A 22,638-nucleotide genomic window follows, 5' to 3' on the forward strand; every position below is an offset into this window, starting at 1 on the left:
CCATCCCCTCAGATGTCCTTGCTTCAGCCCCACCATCAGCCCCCCACTTGCCTGATACTCCTCTACCCATTGACACTCCTTTACTATCACTTCTACCTACCACTCCAGACCGCTCTCTCACTGAGGTTCCAGCTCTTTCAGAGGAGTACCCCCCTCCCATGACGAACTTCCCATACTTCTACACTCGTAGGTCGCGTCCCCCTCCTACAGTTGAGCCTCCCTCTACAGGTAGTATCCCTCTGACCATCCCATCCTCTACTGTGACGGCTTCTGCACCCGCTCGTCGTTATCCAGAGCGTGAGCATCGCCCTCCCGATTGGTATAGCTTTCTGATGTCTTCCGCTACATACTCTCCCCAGTTTCACACCTTTCTTGCAGCCATCCACTCTACCCCTTAGCCCAGGTCATATCGTGAGGCCGTCCAGGTTCCAAAGTGGCAGCAGGCTATGATAGATGAGCTTCAGGCCCTTCAACAGATGCATACTTGGGATGTTGTCCCCCGCCCACCCGACATCGTGCCTGTCAGCTGCAAATGGATTTTTAAGATCAAGTATCGGCCTAATGGATCCATTGCTAGGTACAAAGCTCGTCTGGTTGCTCGGGGCTTTACTCAGGAATACGGGATAGACTATGAGGAGACCTTTGCTCTGGATGACCTCCGTCCGTACTATTCTTGCTGTTGCTTCTAGTTGCCAGTGGCCTCTTCATCAGATGGATGTGAAGAATGCTTTTCTTCATGGTCTTCTTGATGAGGAGGTGTACATGGATCCTCCACCTGGTTTTCCGCTTCCCCCAGGTCACATCTGTCGACTACGACGAGCTATCTATGGGCTCAAGCAGGCTCCTCGTGCATGGTTTGATCGATTTCGTAGCGTTCTCACAGCCTATGGATTTCAGGAGAGTCCTTCTGAGCCATCTATGTTTCTGCGGTCTTCTGCTCAGGGTCGGGTCCTCCTTCTTCTATATGTCGATGATATGATTATCACCGGAGATGATTCGGCTGGGATTTGCTCTCTTCAGCAACATCTTCAGAGTCAGTTTGAGATGAAGGACCTTGGTCCTCTTCGATACTTTCTAGGTATCGAAATTGCTCAGTCATCTCATGGTCTTTTGCTGTCCCAGCAGAAGTATATTACAGACATTCTCAGTCGTGCTACTATCACTGACACTCGTCCCGCTGCTACCCCAGTTGAGCTTCATGTGAAGCTTCAGCCCGATGACGGTCAGCTTCTTCCAGATCCGACTAGATATCGTCAGCTGGTCGGGGCACTCGTCTATCTAACTATTACCCGGCTTGATATCTTTCATGCAGTTGGTCTTGTCACTCAGTTCATGCAGGCTCCTCAAACTGCTCACTATGCTGCTCTTATTCGTATTCTTCGATATCTTCGTGGCACCATTATCCGCTCTCTTTTCATGCCATCGACTTCCATTTTAGCTCTGCGGGCTTATTCCGATGCAGACTATGCTGGTGACAAGTCTGATCGGAAGTCTACGACTGGCTTCTGTATTTTTCTGGGAGACTCCTTAATTTCTTGGCGCAGCAAGAAATAGAATGTGGTGTCTCTCTCTAGTACTGAGTCAGAGTATCGTGCTATATGTACGGTGACTAAAGAGATTGTTTGGCTCCGTCGCCTCCTTAATGATATGGGTGTTCCATTGCCCCTCCCAACTCCTCTTTATGTCGATAATGATAGTGCTAAGAAGCTCGCTGAAAATTCTGTTTTTCATGAGAGGACGAAGCACATTGAAGTCGATATGCACTACACTCGTCAGGAGTATCGAGCTGGCATCATTTCTCTCCATCGCCTTAGCACTGAGGAGCAGATTGCTGACTTCTTCACGAAGTCACTTCCTCTTCCGCGTTTTGAGTATTTAGTTAGCAAACTCTCAGTTTATGATCCACCTTGAGTTTGAGGGGGGTATTAGAGTTATTTGATTTTATTTTATTTATCTATTTAGATATACTGTGACTTTGTATAAATAGGGCTTATGCCCCTTTATCATTAAGATGAAAAATATATTCACCAAAATCCTCTCTTCTCCTCTTCTCCTCTTCTCCTTTCTCTTCTCTCCAAACCTATTCTAGGTTTGGATCTTCTATTACAACAATGAAAAAGGATAGCAAATAATTACAAAGTACAGAGCCATATATGCAGTGCTAAGTGGACAGGGTTTCTATTCATCCCCGCTGCAGATAAGTACATTCTTATTCTCTCCTAGTTATTGGCACATCAGATCGTGGTTGCCACTAACTGCACATATTCTGATGGCATCCCTCTATAGTCTATACCCATTGACCTTCTTATTAATTTTATCCAGGCCAATTGGCAAGTTATAAACTTATCCCTCTCAACCGTAGCACTGCTTCCATTATTCTCCATGAGATGAAGAGGCCATCAGTTACGAGCTATACGTGACAATGGCATACTTCATCTCGACGATGCTTGCGGCTTGGTGTTTACTTCTTCTCTTATTCCAACTTATTCATGGCCAGCTTGATAATCTTGGTAATTAAGTTCTATCCAAATTATAATGCCCACTATTGTTCTCTTATTCCGACCTATATATTCATCAATAATGCATATTGTTATCCGCTTCAAGTAAGCTTATTCTCATTTGCAGGTTTCATAAGCATCGACTGTGGACTTCCAGGGAATTCTAGCTACACCGATAAGATCACAAAGATATCATATACCTCTGACACACAATATACTAACACTGGGACGAACTATAATATCTCAGCAAAGTATATAACACCATCCATCTCAATGCAGTATTGGAGCTTAAGAAGTTTTCCAAGTGACACACGAAGTTGTTACACATTAAGATCTCTAACGAAGGGTCTTAAGTACCTCGTGAGAGCTACGTTTTTGTATGGGAATTACGACGGATTAGATAAGTTGGTCTTATTCGATCTCTATATCGGAGTTAATTTCTGGAGGACGGTTAATATTTCTGATGCAGCTTCTACCATTGTAGCCGAAATAATCACTGTCATCCAAGATGATTACGTACAAGTTTGTATGGTAAATACGGGGATGGGGATTCCTTTTATTTCTGGATTGGAGTTGAGGGCGATGAACAAGAACGAAGTTTATCCATTTGTGAATGTTACTCAAGCTGTAGATCTTCATAGGCGTCTCAACGTTGGGCCGACTGACAATGGATTATTGATCAGGTGAGTGGAAGCAATCTTAGTCAACTTGCAATCTTTATTCAGGTATTATTATCAAGGATCTATGTTTTGTTAGGGACATTTGCACTGTTCTTAGAAAATTCACGATTTAAACCCTGAAATTTGCTATGAAAATAGAAGATTTCTGTAGCTGATTCCGGTAACAAAATAGGTACCCAGATGATCCCTACGACCGTATCTGGGAGCCATGGAGCAACGTTCCCTACTGGGCCGAGATATCCACCAGTTCCGCTATCCAAGGTGCCGATAACGACTTATTCGAGGTGCCTTCGGTCGTTATGCAGACCGCTATCCAACCCGTGGACTCCACCGATATCAAATTCTACTGGGCTCCAAAACCCCAGGATAAGGATCCCAAGTACATAGCCGTGATGCACTTCGCCGAGCTTCAGAAACTAAAGCGCAAGGATTTGCGGCAATTCGAGGTATACCTCAATGGTATTCCATGGTATGACCAGGCCATAAACCCAAGGTATCTTTATCGGGATACGGTGTATAATTCCAATCCTAAACGAGGATATCTCCAGTATAACATCCTCGTATCCGCGACCAGCAATTCCACGCTTCCGCCTATCATTAACGCCATGGAGATATTCATGGTATTGCAGACTGCCGAGTTGGCCACGGATAGTGAAGATGGTATAGCTTATTCCAAGTAGATCTTTTATCTGCTCATTTTGTTGGTTTTGTTTAACAATTCAATTTTTTTTGGTATTTTGCTGAAAAAATTTTAGTTATTGCTATTAATGCAATCAAGAGAAGCTACCAGGTGAAAAAAAATTGGATTGGTGATCCATGTGCTCCTAAGATTTATGCATGGGAGAGTGTGAATTGTAGTTATGCTTTCTCTAACCCTCCAAGAATCACAACTCTGTGAGTTTTCACAAGACAGAGTTTCATAATTATCTTCGATGTGATGGTATATGACAAATTCAGTTAAATTTGAAATGTTTGGATTTTGTTCTATGGCAGAAATCTATCATCCAATGGATTGGTTGGTTCCATATCGACTGCTTTTGCGAATCTGACAGCAATTCAGTACTTGTGAGTTTTGTCGGATTTAACTAAACTTAATTCCCTCATAATATATCATCGAGATGTCACAAAGTCTGTAATCTTCTTCTGTTCATTGAATTCTGTTAAAAGTATAGAATTGACTTGAAGGAAGGAAAATATCTTCAACAACCTAATAGAAGATTCTTCTGTCATTTCAGGGATTTGTCTCACAATAACTTAACAGGGTCAATGCCTGATGTTCTAGGACAATTACCATCACTCATTTTTCTGTAAGTTTTCATATATTTTTTGTGATCTTCTTCATTGACTGTGAAATAGATTTGTGGTATCAGTTGTACCTTGCTTCTTGCAGAGATTTGACAAACAACCAACTCAATGGATCAATTCCTGCTAATCTCCTTAAAAAATCACAAGACGGTTCACTTACACTGAGGTTTGCTTTATTCTTTGTACTTGTGAATTTTTGAAATAATGCTCGTGCATAGAGACTGTTGAACATTTCAATGATAGAAATCTATGTATGATACAACTAGGAAATGGTTTGTAGATTCTTTTTTCCGGGTACAATGAGGCAAGACTTGATTTCTGAATTCATTAAGCTGACAGTACTCCAGGAGTTTTCTGCTAAGCATAAGTTTAGGCCGTGGATGATGAAGGTGTGAACCTCCAAAATTATCTCACATGGATGGAAAAAAACAGGATTTTAGTCTTAAATGTAACCTTGAAGAAACTTTATGATCTCTTTCACATGCTTGAGTTTGCTCTTGCTAGTATGGAAAGTGAGTTCCTTATAATGTTGTTGTCATAATTTTTCCAAATTATATTTAGTCTGCATAAAAGCAAAATTCTCAACATAACTGCACAACAAATTGTAGCTTGCTTATCTGGATAAAAAACTGAGACTGTCCTCTACTGTAGAGAGATGTAAATTACCATGAAGTCCCATCAGGTTGGAGTAATGAAAATATTATGCAAACGACAACTCATCTTCTCTTCTTCAACTATAGTACGAGAAGATCTTGAAATGTTTGAAAGATTGTACACGGACTATCATTTTTTTTCTATTCTATTGGAGATTTAATTATGGTACAATTATTTTACTGACAGAGTTGGAGATAATCTGAATCTTTGTGCAAATGGGACTTCATGTGAGCTGCCGCCAAACAAGAAGAGTTCCGCAATCTCTGCTGTTATAATTGTTCCAGTCATTGTTTTAGTGCTATTGCTAGTTGTGATATTTGTTCTTTGCAGAATGAGAAAATGGCGAGGTAAGTCTTACAGTTATAACATGCTTATGCATTCCTTCCTCTTCTAGCTCAGATAAAGTGAGTCATCACTAGCTATTCCAATGACAGTGTTTCATTTTGTTTACTTTTGAAGCCTTAGCCGCAAATACCTCTGTGAGGCCACAGTCTGAGTATAACTTGAAAAGAAGAAAAGATTATGCAGATAATTCATTGCAACTAGAGAATCGCCAATTCACATACAAGGAGTTGGAGGTTATCACAGAGAAGTTTCAACGAGTCCTTGGTGAAGGAGGATTTGGAGCTGTCTATGATGGCTTCTTAGAAGATGGTACTCAAGTTGCTGTCAAGATTCTCTCTCAGTCATCTTCTCAAGGTTTTAAAGAGTTCCTGGCTGAGGTAATTCACTTCTATCAACTTATCTCTTTCATATATTATGGTGGTTCATAAGCAAATCCCTTTTGACGCTCATATACGCTATATGTGGAAGCAAAACAGAGTCTAATTTGGCACAGTAAACCTACATGGTCATAGGTCTCGCAAAAAGGTACTCAATCATAAAAGGTGTTATGACAATTTAGGTATGGAAAAAAAAACAAAAAACAAAATCAATATTGAGATGGTAATGACATCTTATTCTTTTCAGAAATGATGTGTCAGTAGATGTAAGCTAATTAACCATTGTTCCTTGTACTTATTGCCACTTTACGTTGATGGTTTTCTTTGATATATTATCTCAATGTCCATAATGACGCATGTAGAAGACTCAAAGTATCTCTTGGGGTTCCTTTTGCTGTGCCAATGATTTACTTAGAGCAGTTCCTAAAGCTCTCATGTTGGAAAGGATAATGGAATTTAGAGCCTTGCCACTTTATGTACAGAATATTTGGAGTTATTCCACACAAGCAGAATCTTCTTTTCAGATTGTGGTATCACTGACTACAATGATCAGGTCGTGTTCTTTTCATCATTCATCCACGAGATTGAATGATTGCAGTTATATCTAATCCATTTGTATTGTATTGCATAGCTAATGGGTGCTGGATATTGTCCCACCTTGAAGTGATGTGCCTCTTAAGCATTATCTTGACATTTCACTAATCTAAACTAGTGTTGCAGGCCCAGCACTTGGCACGGGTTCATCACAGGAACCTAGTTTCGATGATTGGCTACTGCAATGATGGAGATAACTTGGCACTCGTCTATGAATTCATGTCTGAAGGGACCCTACAAGATCATTTGAGAGGTTTTAAATTTATCTTCACAACAACCTAAGAGATTACAGAGAACCTTAAATTCTTCTTGATAATTCATGTGTAACTAACAGTAAAGTGGCTTCTAGTCTTCAGAATGCCTCTTTACAATTTGAACCAATTAGTAGGTAGCAATTCTCATTACTGGCACTTGGCTAGATATGTCCCCTAAATGCTATGGCAAAGTTCTTTACAGAGAAAACTATGTTTATCCAATTCATCTTATAAACCACATCTTCTATTTGTATATGATGATGATCTCTTACAGGTAGATCTGAAAGAGCTAGACCTCTGACTTGGAGGCAGCGGCTCCATATTGCACTCGAATCTGCACAAGGTTTGGTAGTGGTTTGAAGAGTCTCTGCTCTTACCAGTTTCTAGGACATTTGTTCGCATCGTCCTTACACATAAAATGCTTGTCATTATTGACATACAGGGCTGGAGTATCTGCACAAGGGCTGCAAGCCACCGCTAATTCATAGAGATGTAAAGACCAACAACATCCTCTTGAATGCAAAATTAGAGGCCAAGATAGCCGATTTTGGGTTGTCCAAGGCTTTCAACAGTGATATCAATACTCATGTATCCACTGCAGTCGTTGGGACGCCAGGATATCTAGATCCAGAGTACGTCCTTTCTTCATATTTGCCAAGTTTTTTCTAATTCCTATTAGGTATGTATCTTGAATAAAGGACAAGAAGACTCTAATTGCATGAAAGGAAACTTTTCCCGTTTACATAATAAATTGAATGAGATTGTGTAACAATATATGTTGCAGGTACTATTCTACCTTCCAAATCAGTGAAAAGAGTGATGTGTATAGCTTTGGAGTGGTTCTTTTGGAGGTGATCACAGGACAACCTTCCATATTGCCTGGAGCTGAAAGAGTTCATGTAATTCACTGGGTGCGCCAGAGACTCGCAAAGGGATTCATCGAGACTATTGTCGATGAAAGGATGGAAGGAAAATGTAACGTAAATTCGGTGTGGAAGGTTGCTGATATAGCATTGAAATGTACTGCTCAATCTTCCAACGAGAGGCCAACCATGACCGATGTTGTGATGCAATTAAAAGAATGCTTGGAACTGGAGGACGCTGGTCAAAGGAGCGATAACCTGTACTCAGGGAGTAGTAACCTGAATCCAAGAAGTGATAACATATACCCCGAGCCTAGCGAAATTAGCCAGAATAGTGCATTTGAAATGGAACACATGGCAATGTTAGCACCAGCTAATGGCCCTGCAGCGAGATGAGAATGATTTATTTTTCCCTCTCTCTTGGTGTAGTTGCTCAATTCGTTTGTTCTTTCATTCATAAGATTTTTCGACTGAGAACATGCTTTGATATGATTTGTATGTAGTCACTTGTACAATATGTAATGATGAAATACTAATTTCTTCTTCATTTATACACTTGTTTCAGTTGGACTTCACAAGGATGTCTCGATGAAACTCTGTCTATGCATGGGTAGCTTTATTATTTTCTCAAGAGAATAACAAGATGATGGCAGCCATTTATATGCAACAGAATGATGAGACTGGCCTGATCTATAATCTACACCCACAGTTTATTTCGACTTTCTCAAGCCCATCGATTTCTAAATCTAAATTACTTGATGCTGACTTTTATCAAAACATATACACAGTGATTAGTCTTCTTTTTAATTCTAATGAAATCTAAGTTACTGCTTAGTATCTCCTATTCTCAAAAGAAAGCTAGCAATATCACAGAATGAAACATGCTTATAACTCGAGATCCACCTATATAGCCTTCCTCTCAGTATGTTGAACCATTCAAATATGTCATTTCCTCTGTTTCATTTGGTTATAGTACTTTTAATATGTCCATTAGAAACATTACCAACTGTTTTATTCTATGCAACTAGTTGTCTTAATACCCACTCCAATGCAATAATGACATCTAAAAACAAGGTATAGAATATAAGATCGAAGAATAATCTAATATCCTATTCATTGGGAAAAGCCAACTCATAATGAGCTAATTAAAGTCGCAAGCACTTTGGGTTATTATTATAACTACTATCGTGGTTCCAACTACTCCAGTCTATCTCCACTTCCAAGCATTGCCATGTCTCTCGGCCAAAGGGGCCAATGACTTCTAAATCTGTATCTATTAGCACTGCAGGACTGCAACAAAGAGAAATCTCTTATTTTTGAACATGATGCAACTACTTCTACTTGAGGGCTGATTATTCCTTAATCATTATCTAAGTTGCCCGAAGAGGCAAGATTAACAAGTCAGAGTAGAGAATAAGCTATACAGCATTCTAGGAGCCCATATCCAATGTATAAATACTACTACTTATCCATCTCCACAAAGCATTGCATCCATAACTCCCTCAAGAGGTGATGAAGAGGATGATCATCTGGTGCTTAATCTTTCTGAGCATTTCTGGAGTTCATAGCCAGCTCGATAGTATTGGTAATTAAGCTCTAGCTCGTGTTCTTATTCTTGTCCATATGTATCCAGATAAAAGAATCACAATCCGATACTCTTATGCAGGTTTCGTGAGCATCGATTGTGGCTATCCGGATAACTCTACCTACGTGGATAGCACCACTGGGATAACGTATACCTCTGATACGCTATTCATCGACACTGGGGCAAACTACGATACATCAGCAGAGTATAGAGGAGCATCCCTTTCGAAGATATATCTAAATGTGAGAAGTTTTGAAACTGGAACGCGGAATTGTTACACGTTAAAATCCTTGACAAAAGGATTGAAGTACCTCATAAGAGCGTCCTTCTTGTACGGGAACTATGACAGATTAAATGATCTTGTTACTTTTGATCTCTATATCGGAGTTAATTATTGGAAGACGGTCAACGTTTCTGATCCAGCTTCGACCATTGTAGCTGAAGTGATCACTGTTATCCAAGATGATTATATACAAGTTTGTTTGGTTAATACAGGGATGGGAACTCCTTTCATCTCTGGCCTGGAGCTGAGGCCGATAAACTACGGACTTTATCCGGCTGCGAATAAAAACCAGTCGATAGTCCTTCACAACCGGGTCAATGCGGGGCCCATCGACAACGGGGTGATGAGGTGAGTCAATTTTATCCTACATTATATACACGTTAGTTTAAAAGTAACATATAGTTACTACACAGAGGAGTTAATCTAACTATAATTTAACATGACTTTAATATTCTTTAATAGGAAAATTCGACTGAGGTAAACGTAAAAGGAGAAAAGATTCTTAAAAAAAATTAACTGAAATATTTATAAGTTATTAAAAATAAAATATAAAAGCCGTATGATAAATACTAATAAAGTAAAGTGTAAATGATCGTTGGTTTTTTTTTTCTTTTCTTTTTGATTAATTTTACAAACAAAAGACGTTGCATAATGAAAAATCTTAAAAAGGCCCAAACTACAGGATAGAATGTATCTAATTTTTTTCCCTTTAATTCGTGAAGGGGAAAAAAATTATACATTATTAATTTCCGACAGGTATCCCGTGGATCCGTACGACCGGATTTGGCAACCATGGAATAACGCGCCATTCTGGACCGAGATATCGACCAATTCTGCCGTCCAGAATCAGGAAGACGACAAATTCGAGGTGCCTTCGGCCGTCATGCAAACCGCGGTAACTCCGGTGAACGCATCCGAAATCCAATTCAACTGGGCTCCAAAACCCCAGGATAAAAATCCCGGATTCATAGCCGCAATGCACTTCGCGGAGTTCCAAATCCTCAGCAGGAAAGACCTGAGAGAGTTCGATATCTTCCTCAACGATTGGAAGTGGAATAAGGAGCCCTTATCCCCGCCCTATCTCTATTCGGGCTTCGTATACGGTCTCAACCCCTATTCACGATATTCCCAGTATAACGTATCCATCACAGCGACAAACAACTCCACACTCCCACCCATCCTGAATGCGCTGGAGGTATTCACCGTACTGTATACCACCGAAATGTCTACGGATAGCGGAGACGGTAACGTCGTATCTTTGCAAGATAATTTCGCTTTATAATCACATTTTCAAAATGGGAACTCATCCAAGTTCAACTAACAGTTAATGGCATGATGGCGATAAAGGCGTGGTATGGATTGAAGAGGAACTGGATGGGCGATCCATGCTCTCCTAAAGCTTTTGCATGGGATGGATTAAATTGTAGCTATGCCACCTCCCACCCACCAAGGATCACATCTCTGTGAGTTCTTAAAAGAGAAAATTTCATTGAAGTTAGTCTTATATATGTTTGTTTCTTCCAAGGAATTAAAAAAGAACATTTCGCCATTGTAATTTTATTGCAGAAACCTTACATCCAGTGGATTGACTGGTGGAATAACGACATCTTTTGTTAATCTTACATCACTCCAGTACTTGTGAGTTCCATCAGATTCTACCTAAATTTTGTGCCAAGAAATTAGAGCATTGCTCTTGTTGGTTATTTACTTTGATGAACTACGCATAGCAGACTAAAGATTGAGAACCTTTATTTGGTAGTTGTTTGTGTTTCACAAGATTTTTCATTCCAGGGATTTGTCTCACAACAACTTAACAGGGACAATTCCTGATGAACTATCACAGTTGCCATCAATCATATTCCTGTAAGTTCACTCATATTGGGCTTGCTATTCTATCTATTAATCGCGAAATAGATTTGTTGTATCAAGTATCAACTTCACCTTCTTCTTGCAGAGATTTGACAAGCAACCAACTCAATGGATCAATTCCTGTTGGTCTGCTTAAGAGATCACAAGATGGGTCACTAACACTAAGGTTTGATTATTTATTTATTTTTTTCTCTCTTTATATTGATGTTTCTTCAAATTATGCTTCATGCAGTATGTTTTGATGCAAGAAAATTCAATTTTGAATTGCTCAGCTAAAACCATTTGTATTTCCCTGGGATTGAAGATTCTGAAATACTCATGAGTTTGGATTAATTGTAGAGTCTTAATTCTGTTTCTTTCAATCTTATTCTGGTTGTCATTTAATTTTTCAAATGATAGGATTGGAGATAATAAAGATCTTTGCGCCAATGATAATTCATGCGTGCCAGCGGAAAAGAAGAAGAGCTCCATAATTCTTATTGTTGTGATTGTTTTAGTAGTTGTCATGGTGCTATTTCTAGTTGTGGTACTTACTGTGTGCATAAGGAGAAATGGTATAAAGAAAACAAAGGCTTTTGTACTTTCTATTTCATTAATTTATGACTCTTATTTATTCATTTATTCTTGCTTTCTTTGAAAGGCTTATCTAGATACATCACTGTGGGACCAGATATTTATAATCCCTTCAAAGAGATGAGCGATTATGGTGACAGTTCATTGCAACTTGAGAATCGACAATTCTCATACAAGGAGTTGGTTGCCATAACAAGCAACTTTTCGCGAGAAATTGGGAAAGGAGGATTCGGTAAAGTTTTTGATGGTTTCTTGGAAAATGGCGCGCAAGTTGCAGTCAAGATGCGCTCCCATACATCTTCACAAGGGGTTAAAGAGTTTCTAGCAGAGGTAGCCAATACTTAATATGAACCAGTGTAGAGCAAACATGATATAATAGCATCTTGAGCAACTTGAGTGCCATATATTTAGTGATATGATGCAATGATATGTTTCCTGATAGCAAAATATCATGTGTAAACTGTAAAGCTTATTAACCATAACTCTTATGTTCCCCATCACCTATGCTTGATGTTCTTTTTGTTGTTTCCTACTATATACTTCACAAATGTGCATATATGCCATAAACGAGCATCCATGAAACCTGCAAGTTAGGGAACTTTCTTGGAAGTCTGTGGTTTTGATGAGATTGATTTATAGAAGTCAGATTCTGAACTCTACTTTTCTGCATGCTCCTTAAGTGTTTGTCAACTATTCTTTAGAATGTGACGTCTCAGACCAAAACTGTGAAGCTTTGTTTTTCTTAACATTTTATCCACTGGATTCAATGCTTGAAGCAATAATTCCATCCCACATTGCGATTGATATTTCAATGATCTTTCTGCTGCATATATGCTGACACCCAGAATTAAGAGTTGTGATTCTTAGTCTTGTCTACATTTGAGAACATTCTGAATGCGGTTGCAGGCCCAGCACTTGGCGAGGGTTCATCACAAGAACCTGGTTGCAATGATCGGCTACTGCAAGGATGGAGATTACTTGGGCCTTGTATACGAGTACATGTCTGAAGGAACCCTACAAGATCATCTGACAGGTTGTTAATTTTTATGTTTTTAAATAAGATATTCTTAATCCTTTAGCCTCAACTGTGATATGCAGTAAATCCCTTCTGATCTGACTTTTCCCTATTGATAAAAGCATCTGATTCTTACTGTTATTTCTTTTGTGAAAAACTAAGGAAAACATTTCTTTCACCTTACAAAAACCTTGTGCCGAGATTCTAGTTTGAATTGTTAAACTATAAGGTTAGAAAGATGACGGGATATTACAAATTATGCTGAGTGTAGACCTCATTATCTTTTTAAGGTTGAATTTCTCTGACGCAGTCCAAGATGTATTACAGATGGTGTTGCAATTTTAAGGTTTTGCCTCAGTATTTGCACTCTTGATGATCCTTTTTAGGCAAAGCTCATGGTGGCAGACCTTTGAGTTGGAAACAGCGGCTTCGCATTACACTTGAATCTGCACAAGGTATGCCAGCACTATAAAGTGCAAATTGTATTTGTTCCCGCCCTTTCTCACCCCACTGCTACTTTTTCTACAACTTATCTCATGGCCGACATGCAGGGCTAGAGTATCTGCACAAGGGATGCAAGCCACCACTAATTCACAGAGATGTGAAGACCAACAACATCCTCTTGACTGCAAATTTAGAGGCCAAGATAGCTGATTTTGGTTTGTCAAAGGCTTTCGACTCTGATAGATACACTCACGTATCCACAGCAGTGGTCGGGACTCCAGGTTATTTGGATCCTGAGTATGTTCTCTCCATCTTTCTAATCTTTTTCTTATTAGACTACAGCAATTATTTAAAAGACTAACTTTTAAATAAAGGGTGACCCACAAATAAACAATTTGCTCAGAAACCAAAACTAATGTATTACACTAAAATCTTGACCTACCTTATTGCTCTACATAGTTAACTAATAGAAATACTGTGCTGCATTAATTTTCATTGTATTCTGTTATGATATTCGATGCTGTATTCAAGTAAGTGAATGAAATTGACTTATTTAGCATATATGATATACCATATCTGCAGGTACTATGCTACATTTCAGCTCAGTGAGAAGAGCGACGTGTACAGCTTCGGTGTGATTCTCCTGGAAATCATCACAGGGAAACCTCCAATATTGTCAGGCACCGAACCTGTTCACATAATTCACTGGGTGCATCAGAGGCTTGACAGAGGAATCATCGAGAGCGTCATTGATCCAAGCATGCAAGGTGAATACAATGTGAATTCTGTCTGGAAAGTTACTGATCTTGCACTAAAGTGTACTGCACAATCCCCCAATCAGAGGCCAACCATGACTGATGTTGTGGAGCAGTTAAAGGAGAGCTTGGAACTGGAAGGCACTGATGAGAGAGGTCATGCTATGTAATTTGCTAGATTGTAATGTATCCAATATTATTGTAATGTATCCAATAATACCAAAGTACGAAATCCTTTCTTTTATGAGGTTAGAGGAGTTGATATATGCGAAGCTCAATGTACGGTATGTTATTGAGGATCATGATAGAGCCAGGAAAGATTTTTATCCTTTCAATTTTGGTCTTGTGTAGTGCAAAGGATGAATAGGAGGTTGAAGGCTTTTTCAAACGATCATATAGTTGGTAGGATGTAGATCTTTCATAACAATGGAGCTTGATGAGTAGGATACTCATTCGTTCAAATTAGTTAGGTCTTAGTACTGATGTTGCTGCGAAGCTCAAAGGTAATATGTTTGTCAGAAAGTGAAAGTTTAGCAAAAGTACATCTGATTGCAGCAGAAATACCTGCCTTAATTCTGCAACAAAACCACTCATTGCCTTGGTTATTGAGTTATAATTAAAAGATTCTTCTCTTGCATTACCCTTCGGATTGCAGGCTGCAGCTTGCCTGCATGAAGCCGGAATCGCTAGTAATCGCTGATCAGCCATACGGCAGTGAATACGTTCCTGGACCATGCCCGAGGTCGCTACCTTACCACAAGGAGGGGTAATGCAAGAGAAGGCAGGGTACCCTTGCATCTTTAATTGTATCTCACCATGTATCCATGTCGTACTGAATAACTAATCCTCAATATATTATAGTATGATATGATATGGATTTTAGTTAAGTTAATGACATTTAGTGATTATGTTATACTATTTCTGTCGGAGATGATTATAAGGAAAATTCTTGTATTGCCAGACCAGAAACAGTTTACGTAGTTAGATGGGTTTGGCAGGTGCTGGACAGAGAAATCATTCAGATATCGTTGATCCAAGGATGCACGGGGAGAACAACATGATTCTGTTTGAAAAGCTGCTGATCTTGCACTTGTGTACTGAAATCTTCCAAACAGATGCCAACCGTGACCATTGTTGTTAAGTTAGTTAATTGAGTTTGGAGAAAGCTAGTGAGAGGAGCCATTACAGAAATTCAGGAAGCACCGAAGCAGTAAAAGCCATACCCATGGGGTGGTAGGTGGTTTAACCTCCACAATAGTGCATTTGAAACGGAGCATGCGCCAAATAGATCAGTATATATTTTGTTCTCTTGAGTGTGTTCCAGATGCAATGTGCACTGGATACTAGACTGACAGAAATGCCGACAGAAGATGTTTTCTGCTTTATTCGATGCAATCAGTTACCTTTAGTTTGTTCTCTTGCTTGTTATCCCAACTTGAATAAGATAGTAACAGCTAATACGAAGCACAGGATATCATCTGTCGTAATCATCGGTACAAGCATGCCTGGATTAGAGAAAAAAAAAATTATTTGGGCCAGATGGTGGTTGCCACGAACTCTTATTAGTTAATCTATATGAGGAGTTGACGATCGATTATTGTATCATCTCTCTATGCCCATTGACCTTTGTATTTTGACCCTAGAACGAATCTGGCATAGAAGTCGTACGGCTCACTATTCCAGAACAAGGCCCTACCAAATGGCTCGATAATGGGCCTTATCCGCGCATAAGGTTCTTTTATCGGAGCATAAATATACTTCGAGAGTATACCATAGGATGGTTTTAGAGAAGTAGAGACCTACGTGACGTGGTATCCTTGACAAGCATCAAATAGAGAAGAGAGGGAAGAATAGTCATAACAATTCTTATATATTCATCCGTACATCGTATTCCCTCTCCATTATCCTCGAAGGAAACGAAGAGCGGATTAGCTGCAACTATGGCAAAGTTCTTCCGGACGACGAAGGTGGTAGGTTGGTGCTTAATTCTCATGAGCTTCTACGCCATCACCATTCGAGTTCATAGCCAGCTTGATAGTCTCGGTATAAAGGCGCTATCCAATTCAAAGTTATCGACGGTTAATTCACATCGTAATGATACTATTCTTCTCTTGTTTCTTTGCAGGTTTCATAAGCATCGATTGTGGTTATCCAGATAATTCTAGCTACATCGATAGTAGCACCAAAATGCCGTATAACTCCGATACGCAATTCATCGACACGGGAACAAATTACCGCATTGCAACATTGTACATAAAACCCTCACTTGACAAGCAACTTTTGAGCCTCAGAAGCTTTCCAAACAGTACTCGGAATTGCTACACTCTAAAATCCTTGGACGCAGGATTGAAGTACCTGATACGAGCCACATTTTTATACGGGAATTACGACGGATTGAATAAGCTACCTACATTTGATATCTACTTTGGCATCAATTACTGGAAAACTATCAGCATAAGTACTGCAGATGCACCCGTCGCAGCTGAAGTTATCGCCGTTATCCCGGATAACCAGGTACAAGTTTGCCTGATAAACACGGGGTTGGGGACTCCTTTCATCTCCGGATTGGAGTTGAGGCCCCTAAAGAGCGTTCTTTATCCGGCTGCGAATGCAACGCAAGCTATAATTCTCTTCTCTCGGGTCAACGCCGGGCCGACCGACAATACCGTCATAAGGTCAGTGCAGCATTGCTTTACCTCATGGATCGATAATTAAGTGCATGCTTTGATTTCCGATCGTAACCGAGCAGGTATCCCATCGATCCGTACGACCGGATATGGAGACCCTGGAATACACCCCAAGTGTGGACCGAGTTAGCCAGCACCTCCACCATCCAGAATCTCCCCAACGACCACTTCGAGGTGCCGTCCTCCGTTATGCAGACGGCAGTCACGCCGGCGAACTCCTCCAGACTCCAATTCTACTGGATTCCCGATCCCAAGGACAAGAGTCCCGGATACATAAGCGCATTCCACTTCTTCGAGCTCAATAAGAGCAAGGCCTTGAGAGAGTTCAATATCTACCTCCACGACAAGCTATGGTACGCAAGCCCCGTTACCCCGGATAACCTCTATTCGGGTTCCATATACGGTGCCGACCCCGCTCCACAATACTCCCAGTATAACGTATCCGTCATCCCGACAAGCAAATCCGAGCTTCCGCCCATCATAAACGCGTTGGAGATATTCAGCGTAGCGTACATCACCGGGACGGCGACGGATAGCGGAGACGGTATGTCGTTTTCATTAGTAGCATTATTCGTGTTTTTCCGATGGTTTTGGTTTCCAGGATAAGAAAGATTCCGCCGTATGGTTTTGGGTTTATGTAGTTAATGCGATAATGGCAATCAAGGAGAAGTACAAGGTGAACAGAGGCTGGATGGGCGATCCGTGTGCTCCCCAAGCTTATGCGTGGGAGGGATTGAATTGTAGCTTTGATACCTCTAACACTCCGAGAATAACCACCCTGTGGGTTCTTTCAAGATATTGTTTATCTTGTAATTTGTTTCTTGTGGATGAATTGGAGAAATTTTTCACATTATTTCGTTGAAAATTGCCGCAGAAACCTATCTTCCAGTGGACTAATTGGTGATATAACGACATCTTTTGCCAATCTAAAAGCAATCCAGTACTTGTAAGTAACACCAGATTCAAACCTAACTTTATTCTCATGTGAATAAACGAGTTCACATTATCAACCTTGTATTTTTCATTATTTGCAAATTGCACGGTGTTTTGGCCAGGGATTTGTCTCACAATAGCTTAACAGGGTCAATTCCTGATGAACTGTCAAACTTACTATCTCTCAAACTCCTGTGAGCATTCATATTTGGCTATGAAATTCAGTTTATCAATTATTTTGCGAAATAGATTTCTTGGTATTGGCTTGACCTGCTTCTTGCAGAGACTTGACAAGCAACCAACTCAATGGATCAATTCCTGCTGATCTCCTGAAGAGATCACAAGATGGGTCACTTGTACTAAGGTTTGCTCTTCTCTTTAGTTTTTTTGTTTGCTCAATCATGTTCCATGCAGTGAAATTTGATAAAAGAAAAGTAGATTGTTGAAAAGGGCTGGTGTCCTGATGTATGATATAATCAGGAAACGAGACAGATGGTTCTATAGTTATGGATGGAACTTCAGAATGCTGTAGTCCCATTATCCAGAGTAGCCAATGTTTGTGCTAGTCAGGGAACGAGGTCTAGTTTGTAATCTACATATGGTTGATTTCATATAGTTGATTCAAGAATTCTAGCACCTAACTAAGCTCTGCTACATTCATATTATCATATACTGACCTTTTTCTCGATATGTGGTCTGCTTGAGAACATACTCATTAACATAAGTATGAAGCTGAAAATATGATGAAGTGCTTTGCCTTATGAAATTAGATAAATTCATTAACTTGAAAGTTTGGGAGGTTGATCTGTGTTAACTGGTTACCTCACCATGTTATTCTCTTTGTTCTGTCAAGAAAGCTACTTGTGAAAACAAGTAGATGTTCTGGCTTATCCCAATTTTATGCTTTATTCAGTTGAATGGACTATTATTAGACTGTTAGTTCTTTTCTTTCACTCTTTGTAAACTTATTGTCGCTGAATGTAATTGTCATTCATTTTTGTTAATGACAGAATTGGAGATAATAGAGATCTTTGTGCCAATGAAAATTCATGTGAGCTGCCGCCAAAGAAGAAGAGTCCCATGATACTAATTATTGTAATTGTTGTAGTAGTCATCCTTGTGCTATTGATAGTGGTGATACTTGTTCTGTACATTAGAAGAAAATGGCAAGGTAACTTCTAATAACCAAAACGGCAGATTGCGCATTCTCTAAGTCAGATATGTTGAAGAATGCTAGCTATCCCTATACCTTCATTCATGACCTCATGTTATCTTTTTATACCTTCATTCATGACCTCACTTCATGTTATCTTACTATCTTTGAAAGGCGTGTACAGAAAAATCATGGTGGCTCCATGTATTGACAATCCACAGGAAGAAGGAAGCGATAATGCAGGCAGTTTATTGCAACTTGAAAATCGACAATTTAAATACAATGAGTTAGTTGGTATAACAGAGTGCTTTAGACGGGAAATTGGGAGAGGAGGATTTGGAAAAGTTTATCGTGGTAACTTGGAAAATGGCACTGAAGTTGCAGTCAAGATGCTCAACGAGTCATCTTCACAAGGGGTTCAAGAGTTTCTAGCTGAGGTAATCAACTCCAGTTGATGCTGTTAACATATGCAGTTTTGTGATTCATACTTCTTAAACTACTATTATGGGACCATGGTTTGACGGTCTTAATATGATTTGATGCACGAAGTTTCTTGATAGCATATCAGGCATCAAATCATAGAGATGATACGGCCATTTGAGGGAGGAAAACCCCATAACATATAATATAATGATAAGAATAGCATGTCTTTGAAAGCAAACTTTTGGCTCAGACACTATTTACCATTATACCTTGGAATTTCTGCCTCTTATTTTTGAAGTTCTTATGTCTCCTGTCATTTTGTTGATTTTCATGAAGACATGAAACCGCAATGAAGTTTCTCAGAACTCTTTCTGGCTCCAATCAAATTGATCTATACAAGATCATTACATTGGAGAGAGAATCTGTATAAGTTGCAACTGTTTTTCCCATTGCTATATCACTGTCCACAATAAAAGAATCCATTGCTTGATTCACCCTTTATCTTCTAGATTGCATGCTTGAATCCCTAACTTCAACCCAAATTTGTGATATTTTATACTGAAATTGTGGTTGCGGCTGCATATATATATAAATATATATTGCTCTCACCTGAATTCTAAGTAATGTGATTCTTAGCCTTATTTACATACAACAACATTCTGAATGGTGTTGCAGGCCAAGCACTTGACAAGAGTTCATCATAAGAACTTGGTTTGTCTGATTGGCTACTGCAAAGATGGAGATCACTGTGGACTTGTCTATGAGTACATGTGTGAAGGAACCCTAGAAGATCATCTCAGAGGTTATAAATTTGTGTTCTTAAATGATGTATTATTTATCCTGTACCCTCAAAAATATCCATATTCATGCATGCTGGTCTAGCTTTATTTCCTTGGCTGAATTAAAGCTCTTATAGGGATATTTCTTTAGGGAAATAAATTGAAGCAGAATACTTTTAAATATATCAAGTTAGTGCACGTTGTTGATGGTTGGGAAATCTAGTGGTAGCAGTCACCATTAGGTACTTATTTCAGGTTTGAGGTCTTTCAATGAGGGTTCCTGAGTGAACGGAGTTAAGATTTGAGTACCTAAGCTATTCAATTGGAATAAGAAATTAAATGTTGAAACCAGACCTGATTAGAGAAACTCTATTTCTTGTCAAACTTCTCGAACACAATCTAAGAAGTATCACAGAGAATCTTAAGTTTTTTCCTCATAGTTCATGCATAATAAACATCAATGAAGATTCTGTGTGCTCCAAAATCTACCAAGCTATCCACAATTAGCATTAGTAGTTGAAACCATCATCAGGGAATAATTTTCTGCTCATATTATGGCAAGCTTTTGTGAATTTTAAGTTTTTTTTTTTTTTTTTGCATTAGTTTTTCTAGCAGATATTTTATTGAGTTGTTGTAATAGGTCAAGCTGGCAATGATAGTCCTTTGACTTGGAAACAGAGGCTACGTATTGCTCTTGAATCTGCTCAAGGTTTGGTAGTAATATGAAGTACACGTTTGTTTGTTGGCAACCTTTGTTTCTCTTCACTCTACAATTTCTTCACTCACATGCAGGGCTGGAGTATCTGCATACAGGATGCACACCACCATTAATTCATCGAGATGTGAAGACCAGCAACATCCTCTTGAATGCAAATTTAGAGGCAAAGATAGCTGATTTTGGTTTGTCTAAGGCTACTAGCAATGACACTACTACTGGTATATGCACAGCTGTGGTTGGTACACCAGGATATTTAGATCCTCAGTATGTCCTTTATGCCTAGTATTTTTATTATCTACTTGGCAAGCACCTTAGAATATAGGCAAATAATATTCGATCATCTCATATCTCTATAGGTACTATATTACCTTCAAGTCCAGTAAGAAGAGTGATGTATACAGCTTCGGGGTAGTCCTCTTGGAGATGGTCACTGGAGAAGCTCCCATATTTCCTGGACCAGTTCACATTATTGAATGGGTGCAGCAGAGGCTCGCTGAAGGAGACTTTGAGAACGTTTTGGATATGAGGATGGGAGAATACAATGTGAATTCTGTACGGAAGGTTACTGATTTAGCTATGAGTTGTACTGCACAAGAGCCCGGCCAGAGGCCAACCATGAGTGATGTAGTGGTGCAGTTAAAAGAATGCTTGATTCTGGAACTTGGAACTGCTGGTATTAGGAGCCACAACATGTACTCAAGAAGTGATCACTCCAGTAACTCTAACTCAAGGACTGTATACATGGACGCTAGTGAGAGTATCCAGAGCAGTGCATTTAAAGTAGAACATGTGTCAGATGTATCAGAATCTGCTGGTATTAGGAGCCACAACATGTACTCAAGAAGTGATCACTCCAGTAACTCTAACTCAAGGACTGTATACATGGACGCTAGTGAGAGTATCCAGAGCAGTGCATTTAAAGTAGAACATGTGTCAGATGTATCAGAATCTGCTGGTCCCACTTTGAGATGAAAATTGATTTAGACTTTCCTTGCATTCAGATGAGCCTCAAATGTTTGGAGTAATTGATTTCATATAGAGTGTGCTTTGCTGTTTGTAATTGTTTCCAAACATATCAATGGTGTTGCTGGGTATCTATTTGCGCAGAGTATACTTACTATTCCTTGTATGAATCTTCCATTTGTTTTGGATGTTGATTGAACCATATAAGGTCAAGCTTGGTATATTGTGAAGACAGGATTTGTTCGTGAGCACAAGCAATAAATGGGGTTCGTTCAGATGGAGGCATTATCTTTTTTTCCTTCCATCCTGTGTGTTTATCAACTGAAAAATTAAGGCATTGAACATAAATAACATGTAGAACTTTACTGCATTTACGGTGAATAAGTATATGGAGTTCCTTTGAGCTTAATTAATTTCATTATTATCAAATATATATAATTTCTTAGCTCCTAGGAGTTCTCTTTTATTAGGGAAGGAACAGTTGGTTTTCTGCATCGTGGTTGCTACTAACTTGAAGTCAAATCTCAGACGACTTATTCTTTATATTATCTCTTAGAGGAATAGTAGAGTTTTCTGAGCACTCGAAAACTACACTGTGCATTCTACAACTTACATTACTATGTGAATCCTCCATCAGAGGAAGTTATTTTATACTCTGAATACTCTGGCAAGCTCCAGCAAAGTTATTTTTTAAACTGATCTTCTAGTGGGTTGTCCTGATAATCTCTTAACATTTATCTTGCTGCCAGCGGCTTCATATTGCACTTGAATCTGCACAAGATTTTGCTATAATAGTAGTAAAGTAACATTAGGATATGAAGATTTTGCTTACTTTGTCATATGAGGCCCATTTATGAATAAAACTGCAAGTCCTAAAACCACGAATCT

General features: G+C 39.3%; 4 protein-coding genes across 4 annotated transcripts; all 4 read left to right on the forward strand.

Moving 5' to 3' along the window:
- Positions 1–2,366: 2,366 nt before the first annotated feature.
- On the forward strand, positions 2,367–8,129 carry LOC140764391 (probable LRR receptor-like serine/threonine-protein kinase At1g05700). The gene is made up of 13 exons (XM_073102950.1): positions 2,367–2,510; positions 2,626–3,181; positions 3,351–3,838; positions 3,934–4,072; positions 4,172–4,243; positions 4,414–4,485; positions 4,569–4,649; positions 5,324–5,484; positions 5,597–5,859; positions 6,580–6,706; positions 6,982–7,050; positions 7,150–7,339; positions 7,492–8,129. The coding sequence occupies exons 1-13, from the start codon at positions 2,423–2,425 to the stop codon at positions 7,964–7,966; spliced, it is 2,781 nt and encodes a 926-aa protein (XP_072959051.1). The 5' UTR covers positions 2,367–2,422; the 3' UTR covers positions 7,967–8,129.
- A 953-nt stretch (positions 8,130–9,082) lies between these two features.
- LOC140759573 (probable LRR receptor-like serine/threonine-protein kinase At4g29180) lies at positions 9,083–9,919 on the forward strand. Its single transcript, XM_073096175.1, has 3 exons — positions 9,083–9,155; positions 9,237–9,786; positions 9,901–9,919. Exons 1-3 carry the CDS (start codon positions 9,083–9,085, stop codon positions 9,917–9,919), a joined length of 642 nt encoding a protein of 213 aa, XP_072952276.1.
- Positions 9,920–10,207: 288 nt separating this feature from the next.
- On the forward strand, positions 10,208–14,338 carry LOC140764438 (putative leucine-rich repeat receptor-like serine/threonine-protein kinase At2g19230). The gene is made up of 11 exons (XM_073103012.1): positions 10,208–10,682; positions 10,763–10,901; positions 11,005–11,076; positions 11,230–11,301; positions 11,393–11,473; positions 11,707–11,861; positions 11,948–12,210; positions 12,787–12,913; positions 13,282–13,350; positions 13,447–13,636; positions 13,922–14,338. The coding sequence occupies exons 1-11, from the start codon at positions 10,322–10,324 to the stop codon at positions 14,262–14,264; spliced, it is 1,872 nt and encodes a 623-aa protein (XP_072959113.1). The 5' UTR covers positions 10,208–10,321; the 3' UTR covers positions 14,265–14,338.
- Positions 14,339–16,034: 1,696 nt separating this feature from the next.
- LOC140759583 (putative leucine-rich repeat receptor-like protein kinase At2g19210) lies at positions 16,035–22,124 on the forward strand. Its single transcript, XM_073096187.1, has 13 exons — positions 16,035–16,137; positions 16,220–16,769; positions 16,844–17,325; positions 17,423–17,561; positions 17,656–17,727; positions 17,837–17,908; positions 17,998–18,078; positions 18,725–18,885; positions 19,042–19,304; positions 19,966–20,092; positions 20,710–20,778; positions 20,862–21,051; positions 21,144–22,124. Exons 1-13 carry the CDS (start codon positions 16,035–16,037, stop codon positions 21,757–21,759), a joined length of 2,925 nt encoding a protein of 974 aa, XP_072952288.1. The 3' UTR covers positions 21,760–22,124.
- The last annotated feature ends 514 nt before the right edge of the window (positions 22,125–22,638 follow it).

The sequence above is a fragment of the Typha angustifolia genome, chromosome 1 (genome assembly GCF_048772165.1).
Source record: "Typha angustifolia cultivar Huaian chromosome 1, ASM4877216v1, whole genome shotgun sequence".
Classification (NCBI taxonomy): domain Eukaryota; kingdom Viridiplantae; phylum Streptophyta; class Magnoliopsida; order Poales; family Typhaceae; genus Typha; species Typha angustifolia.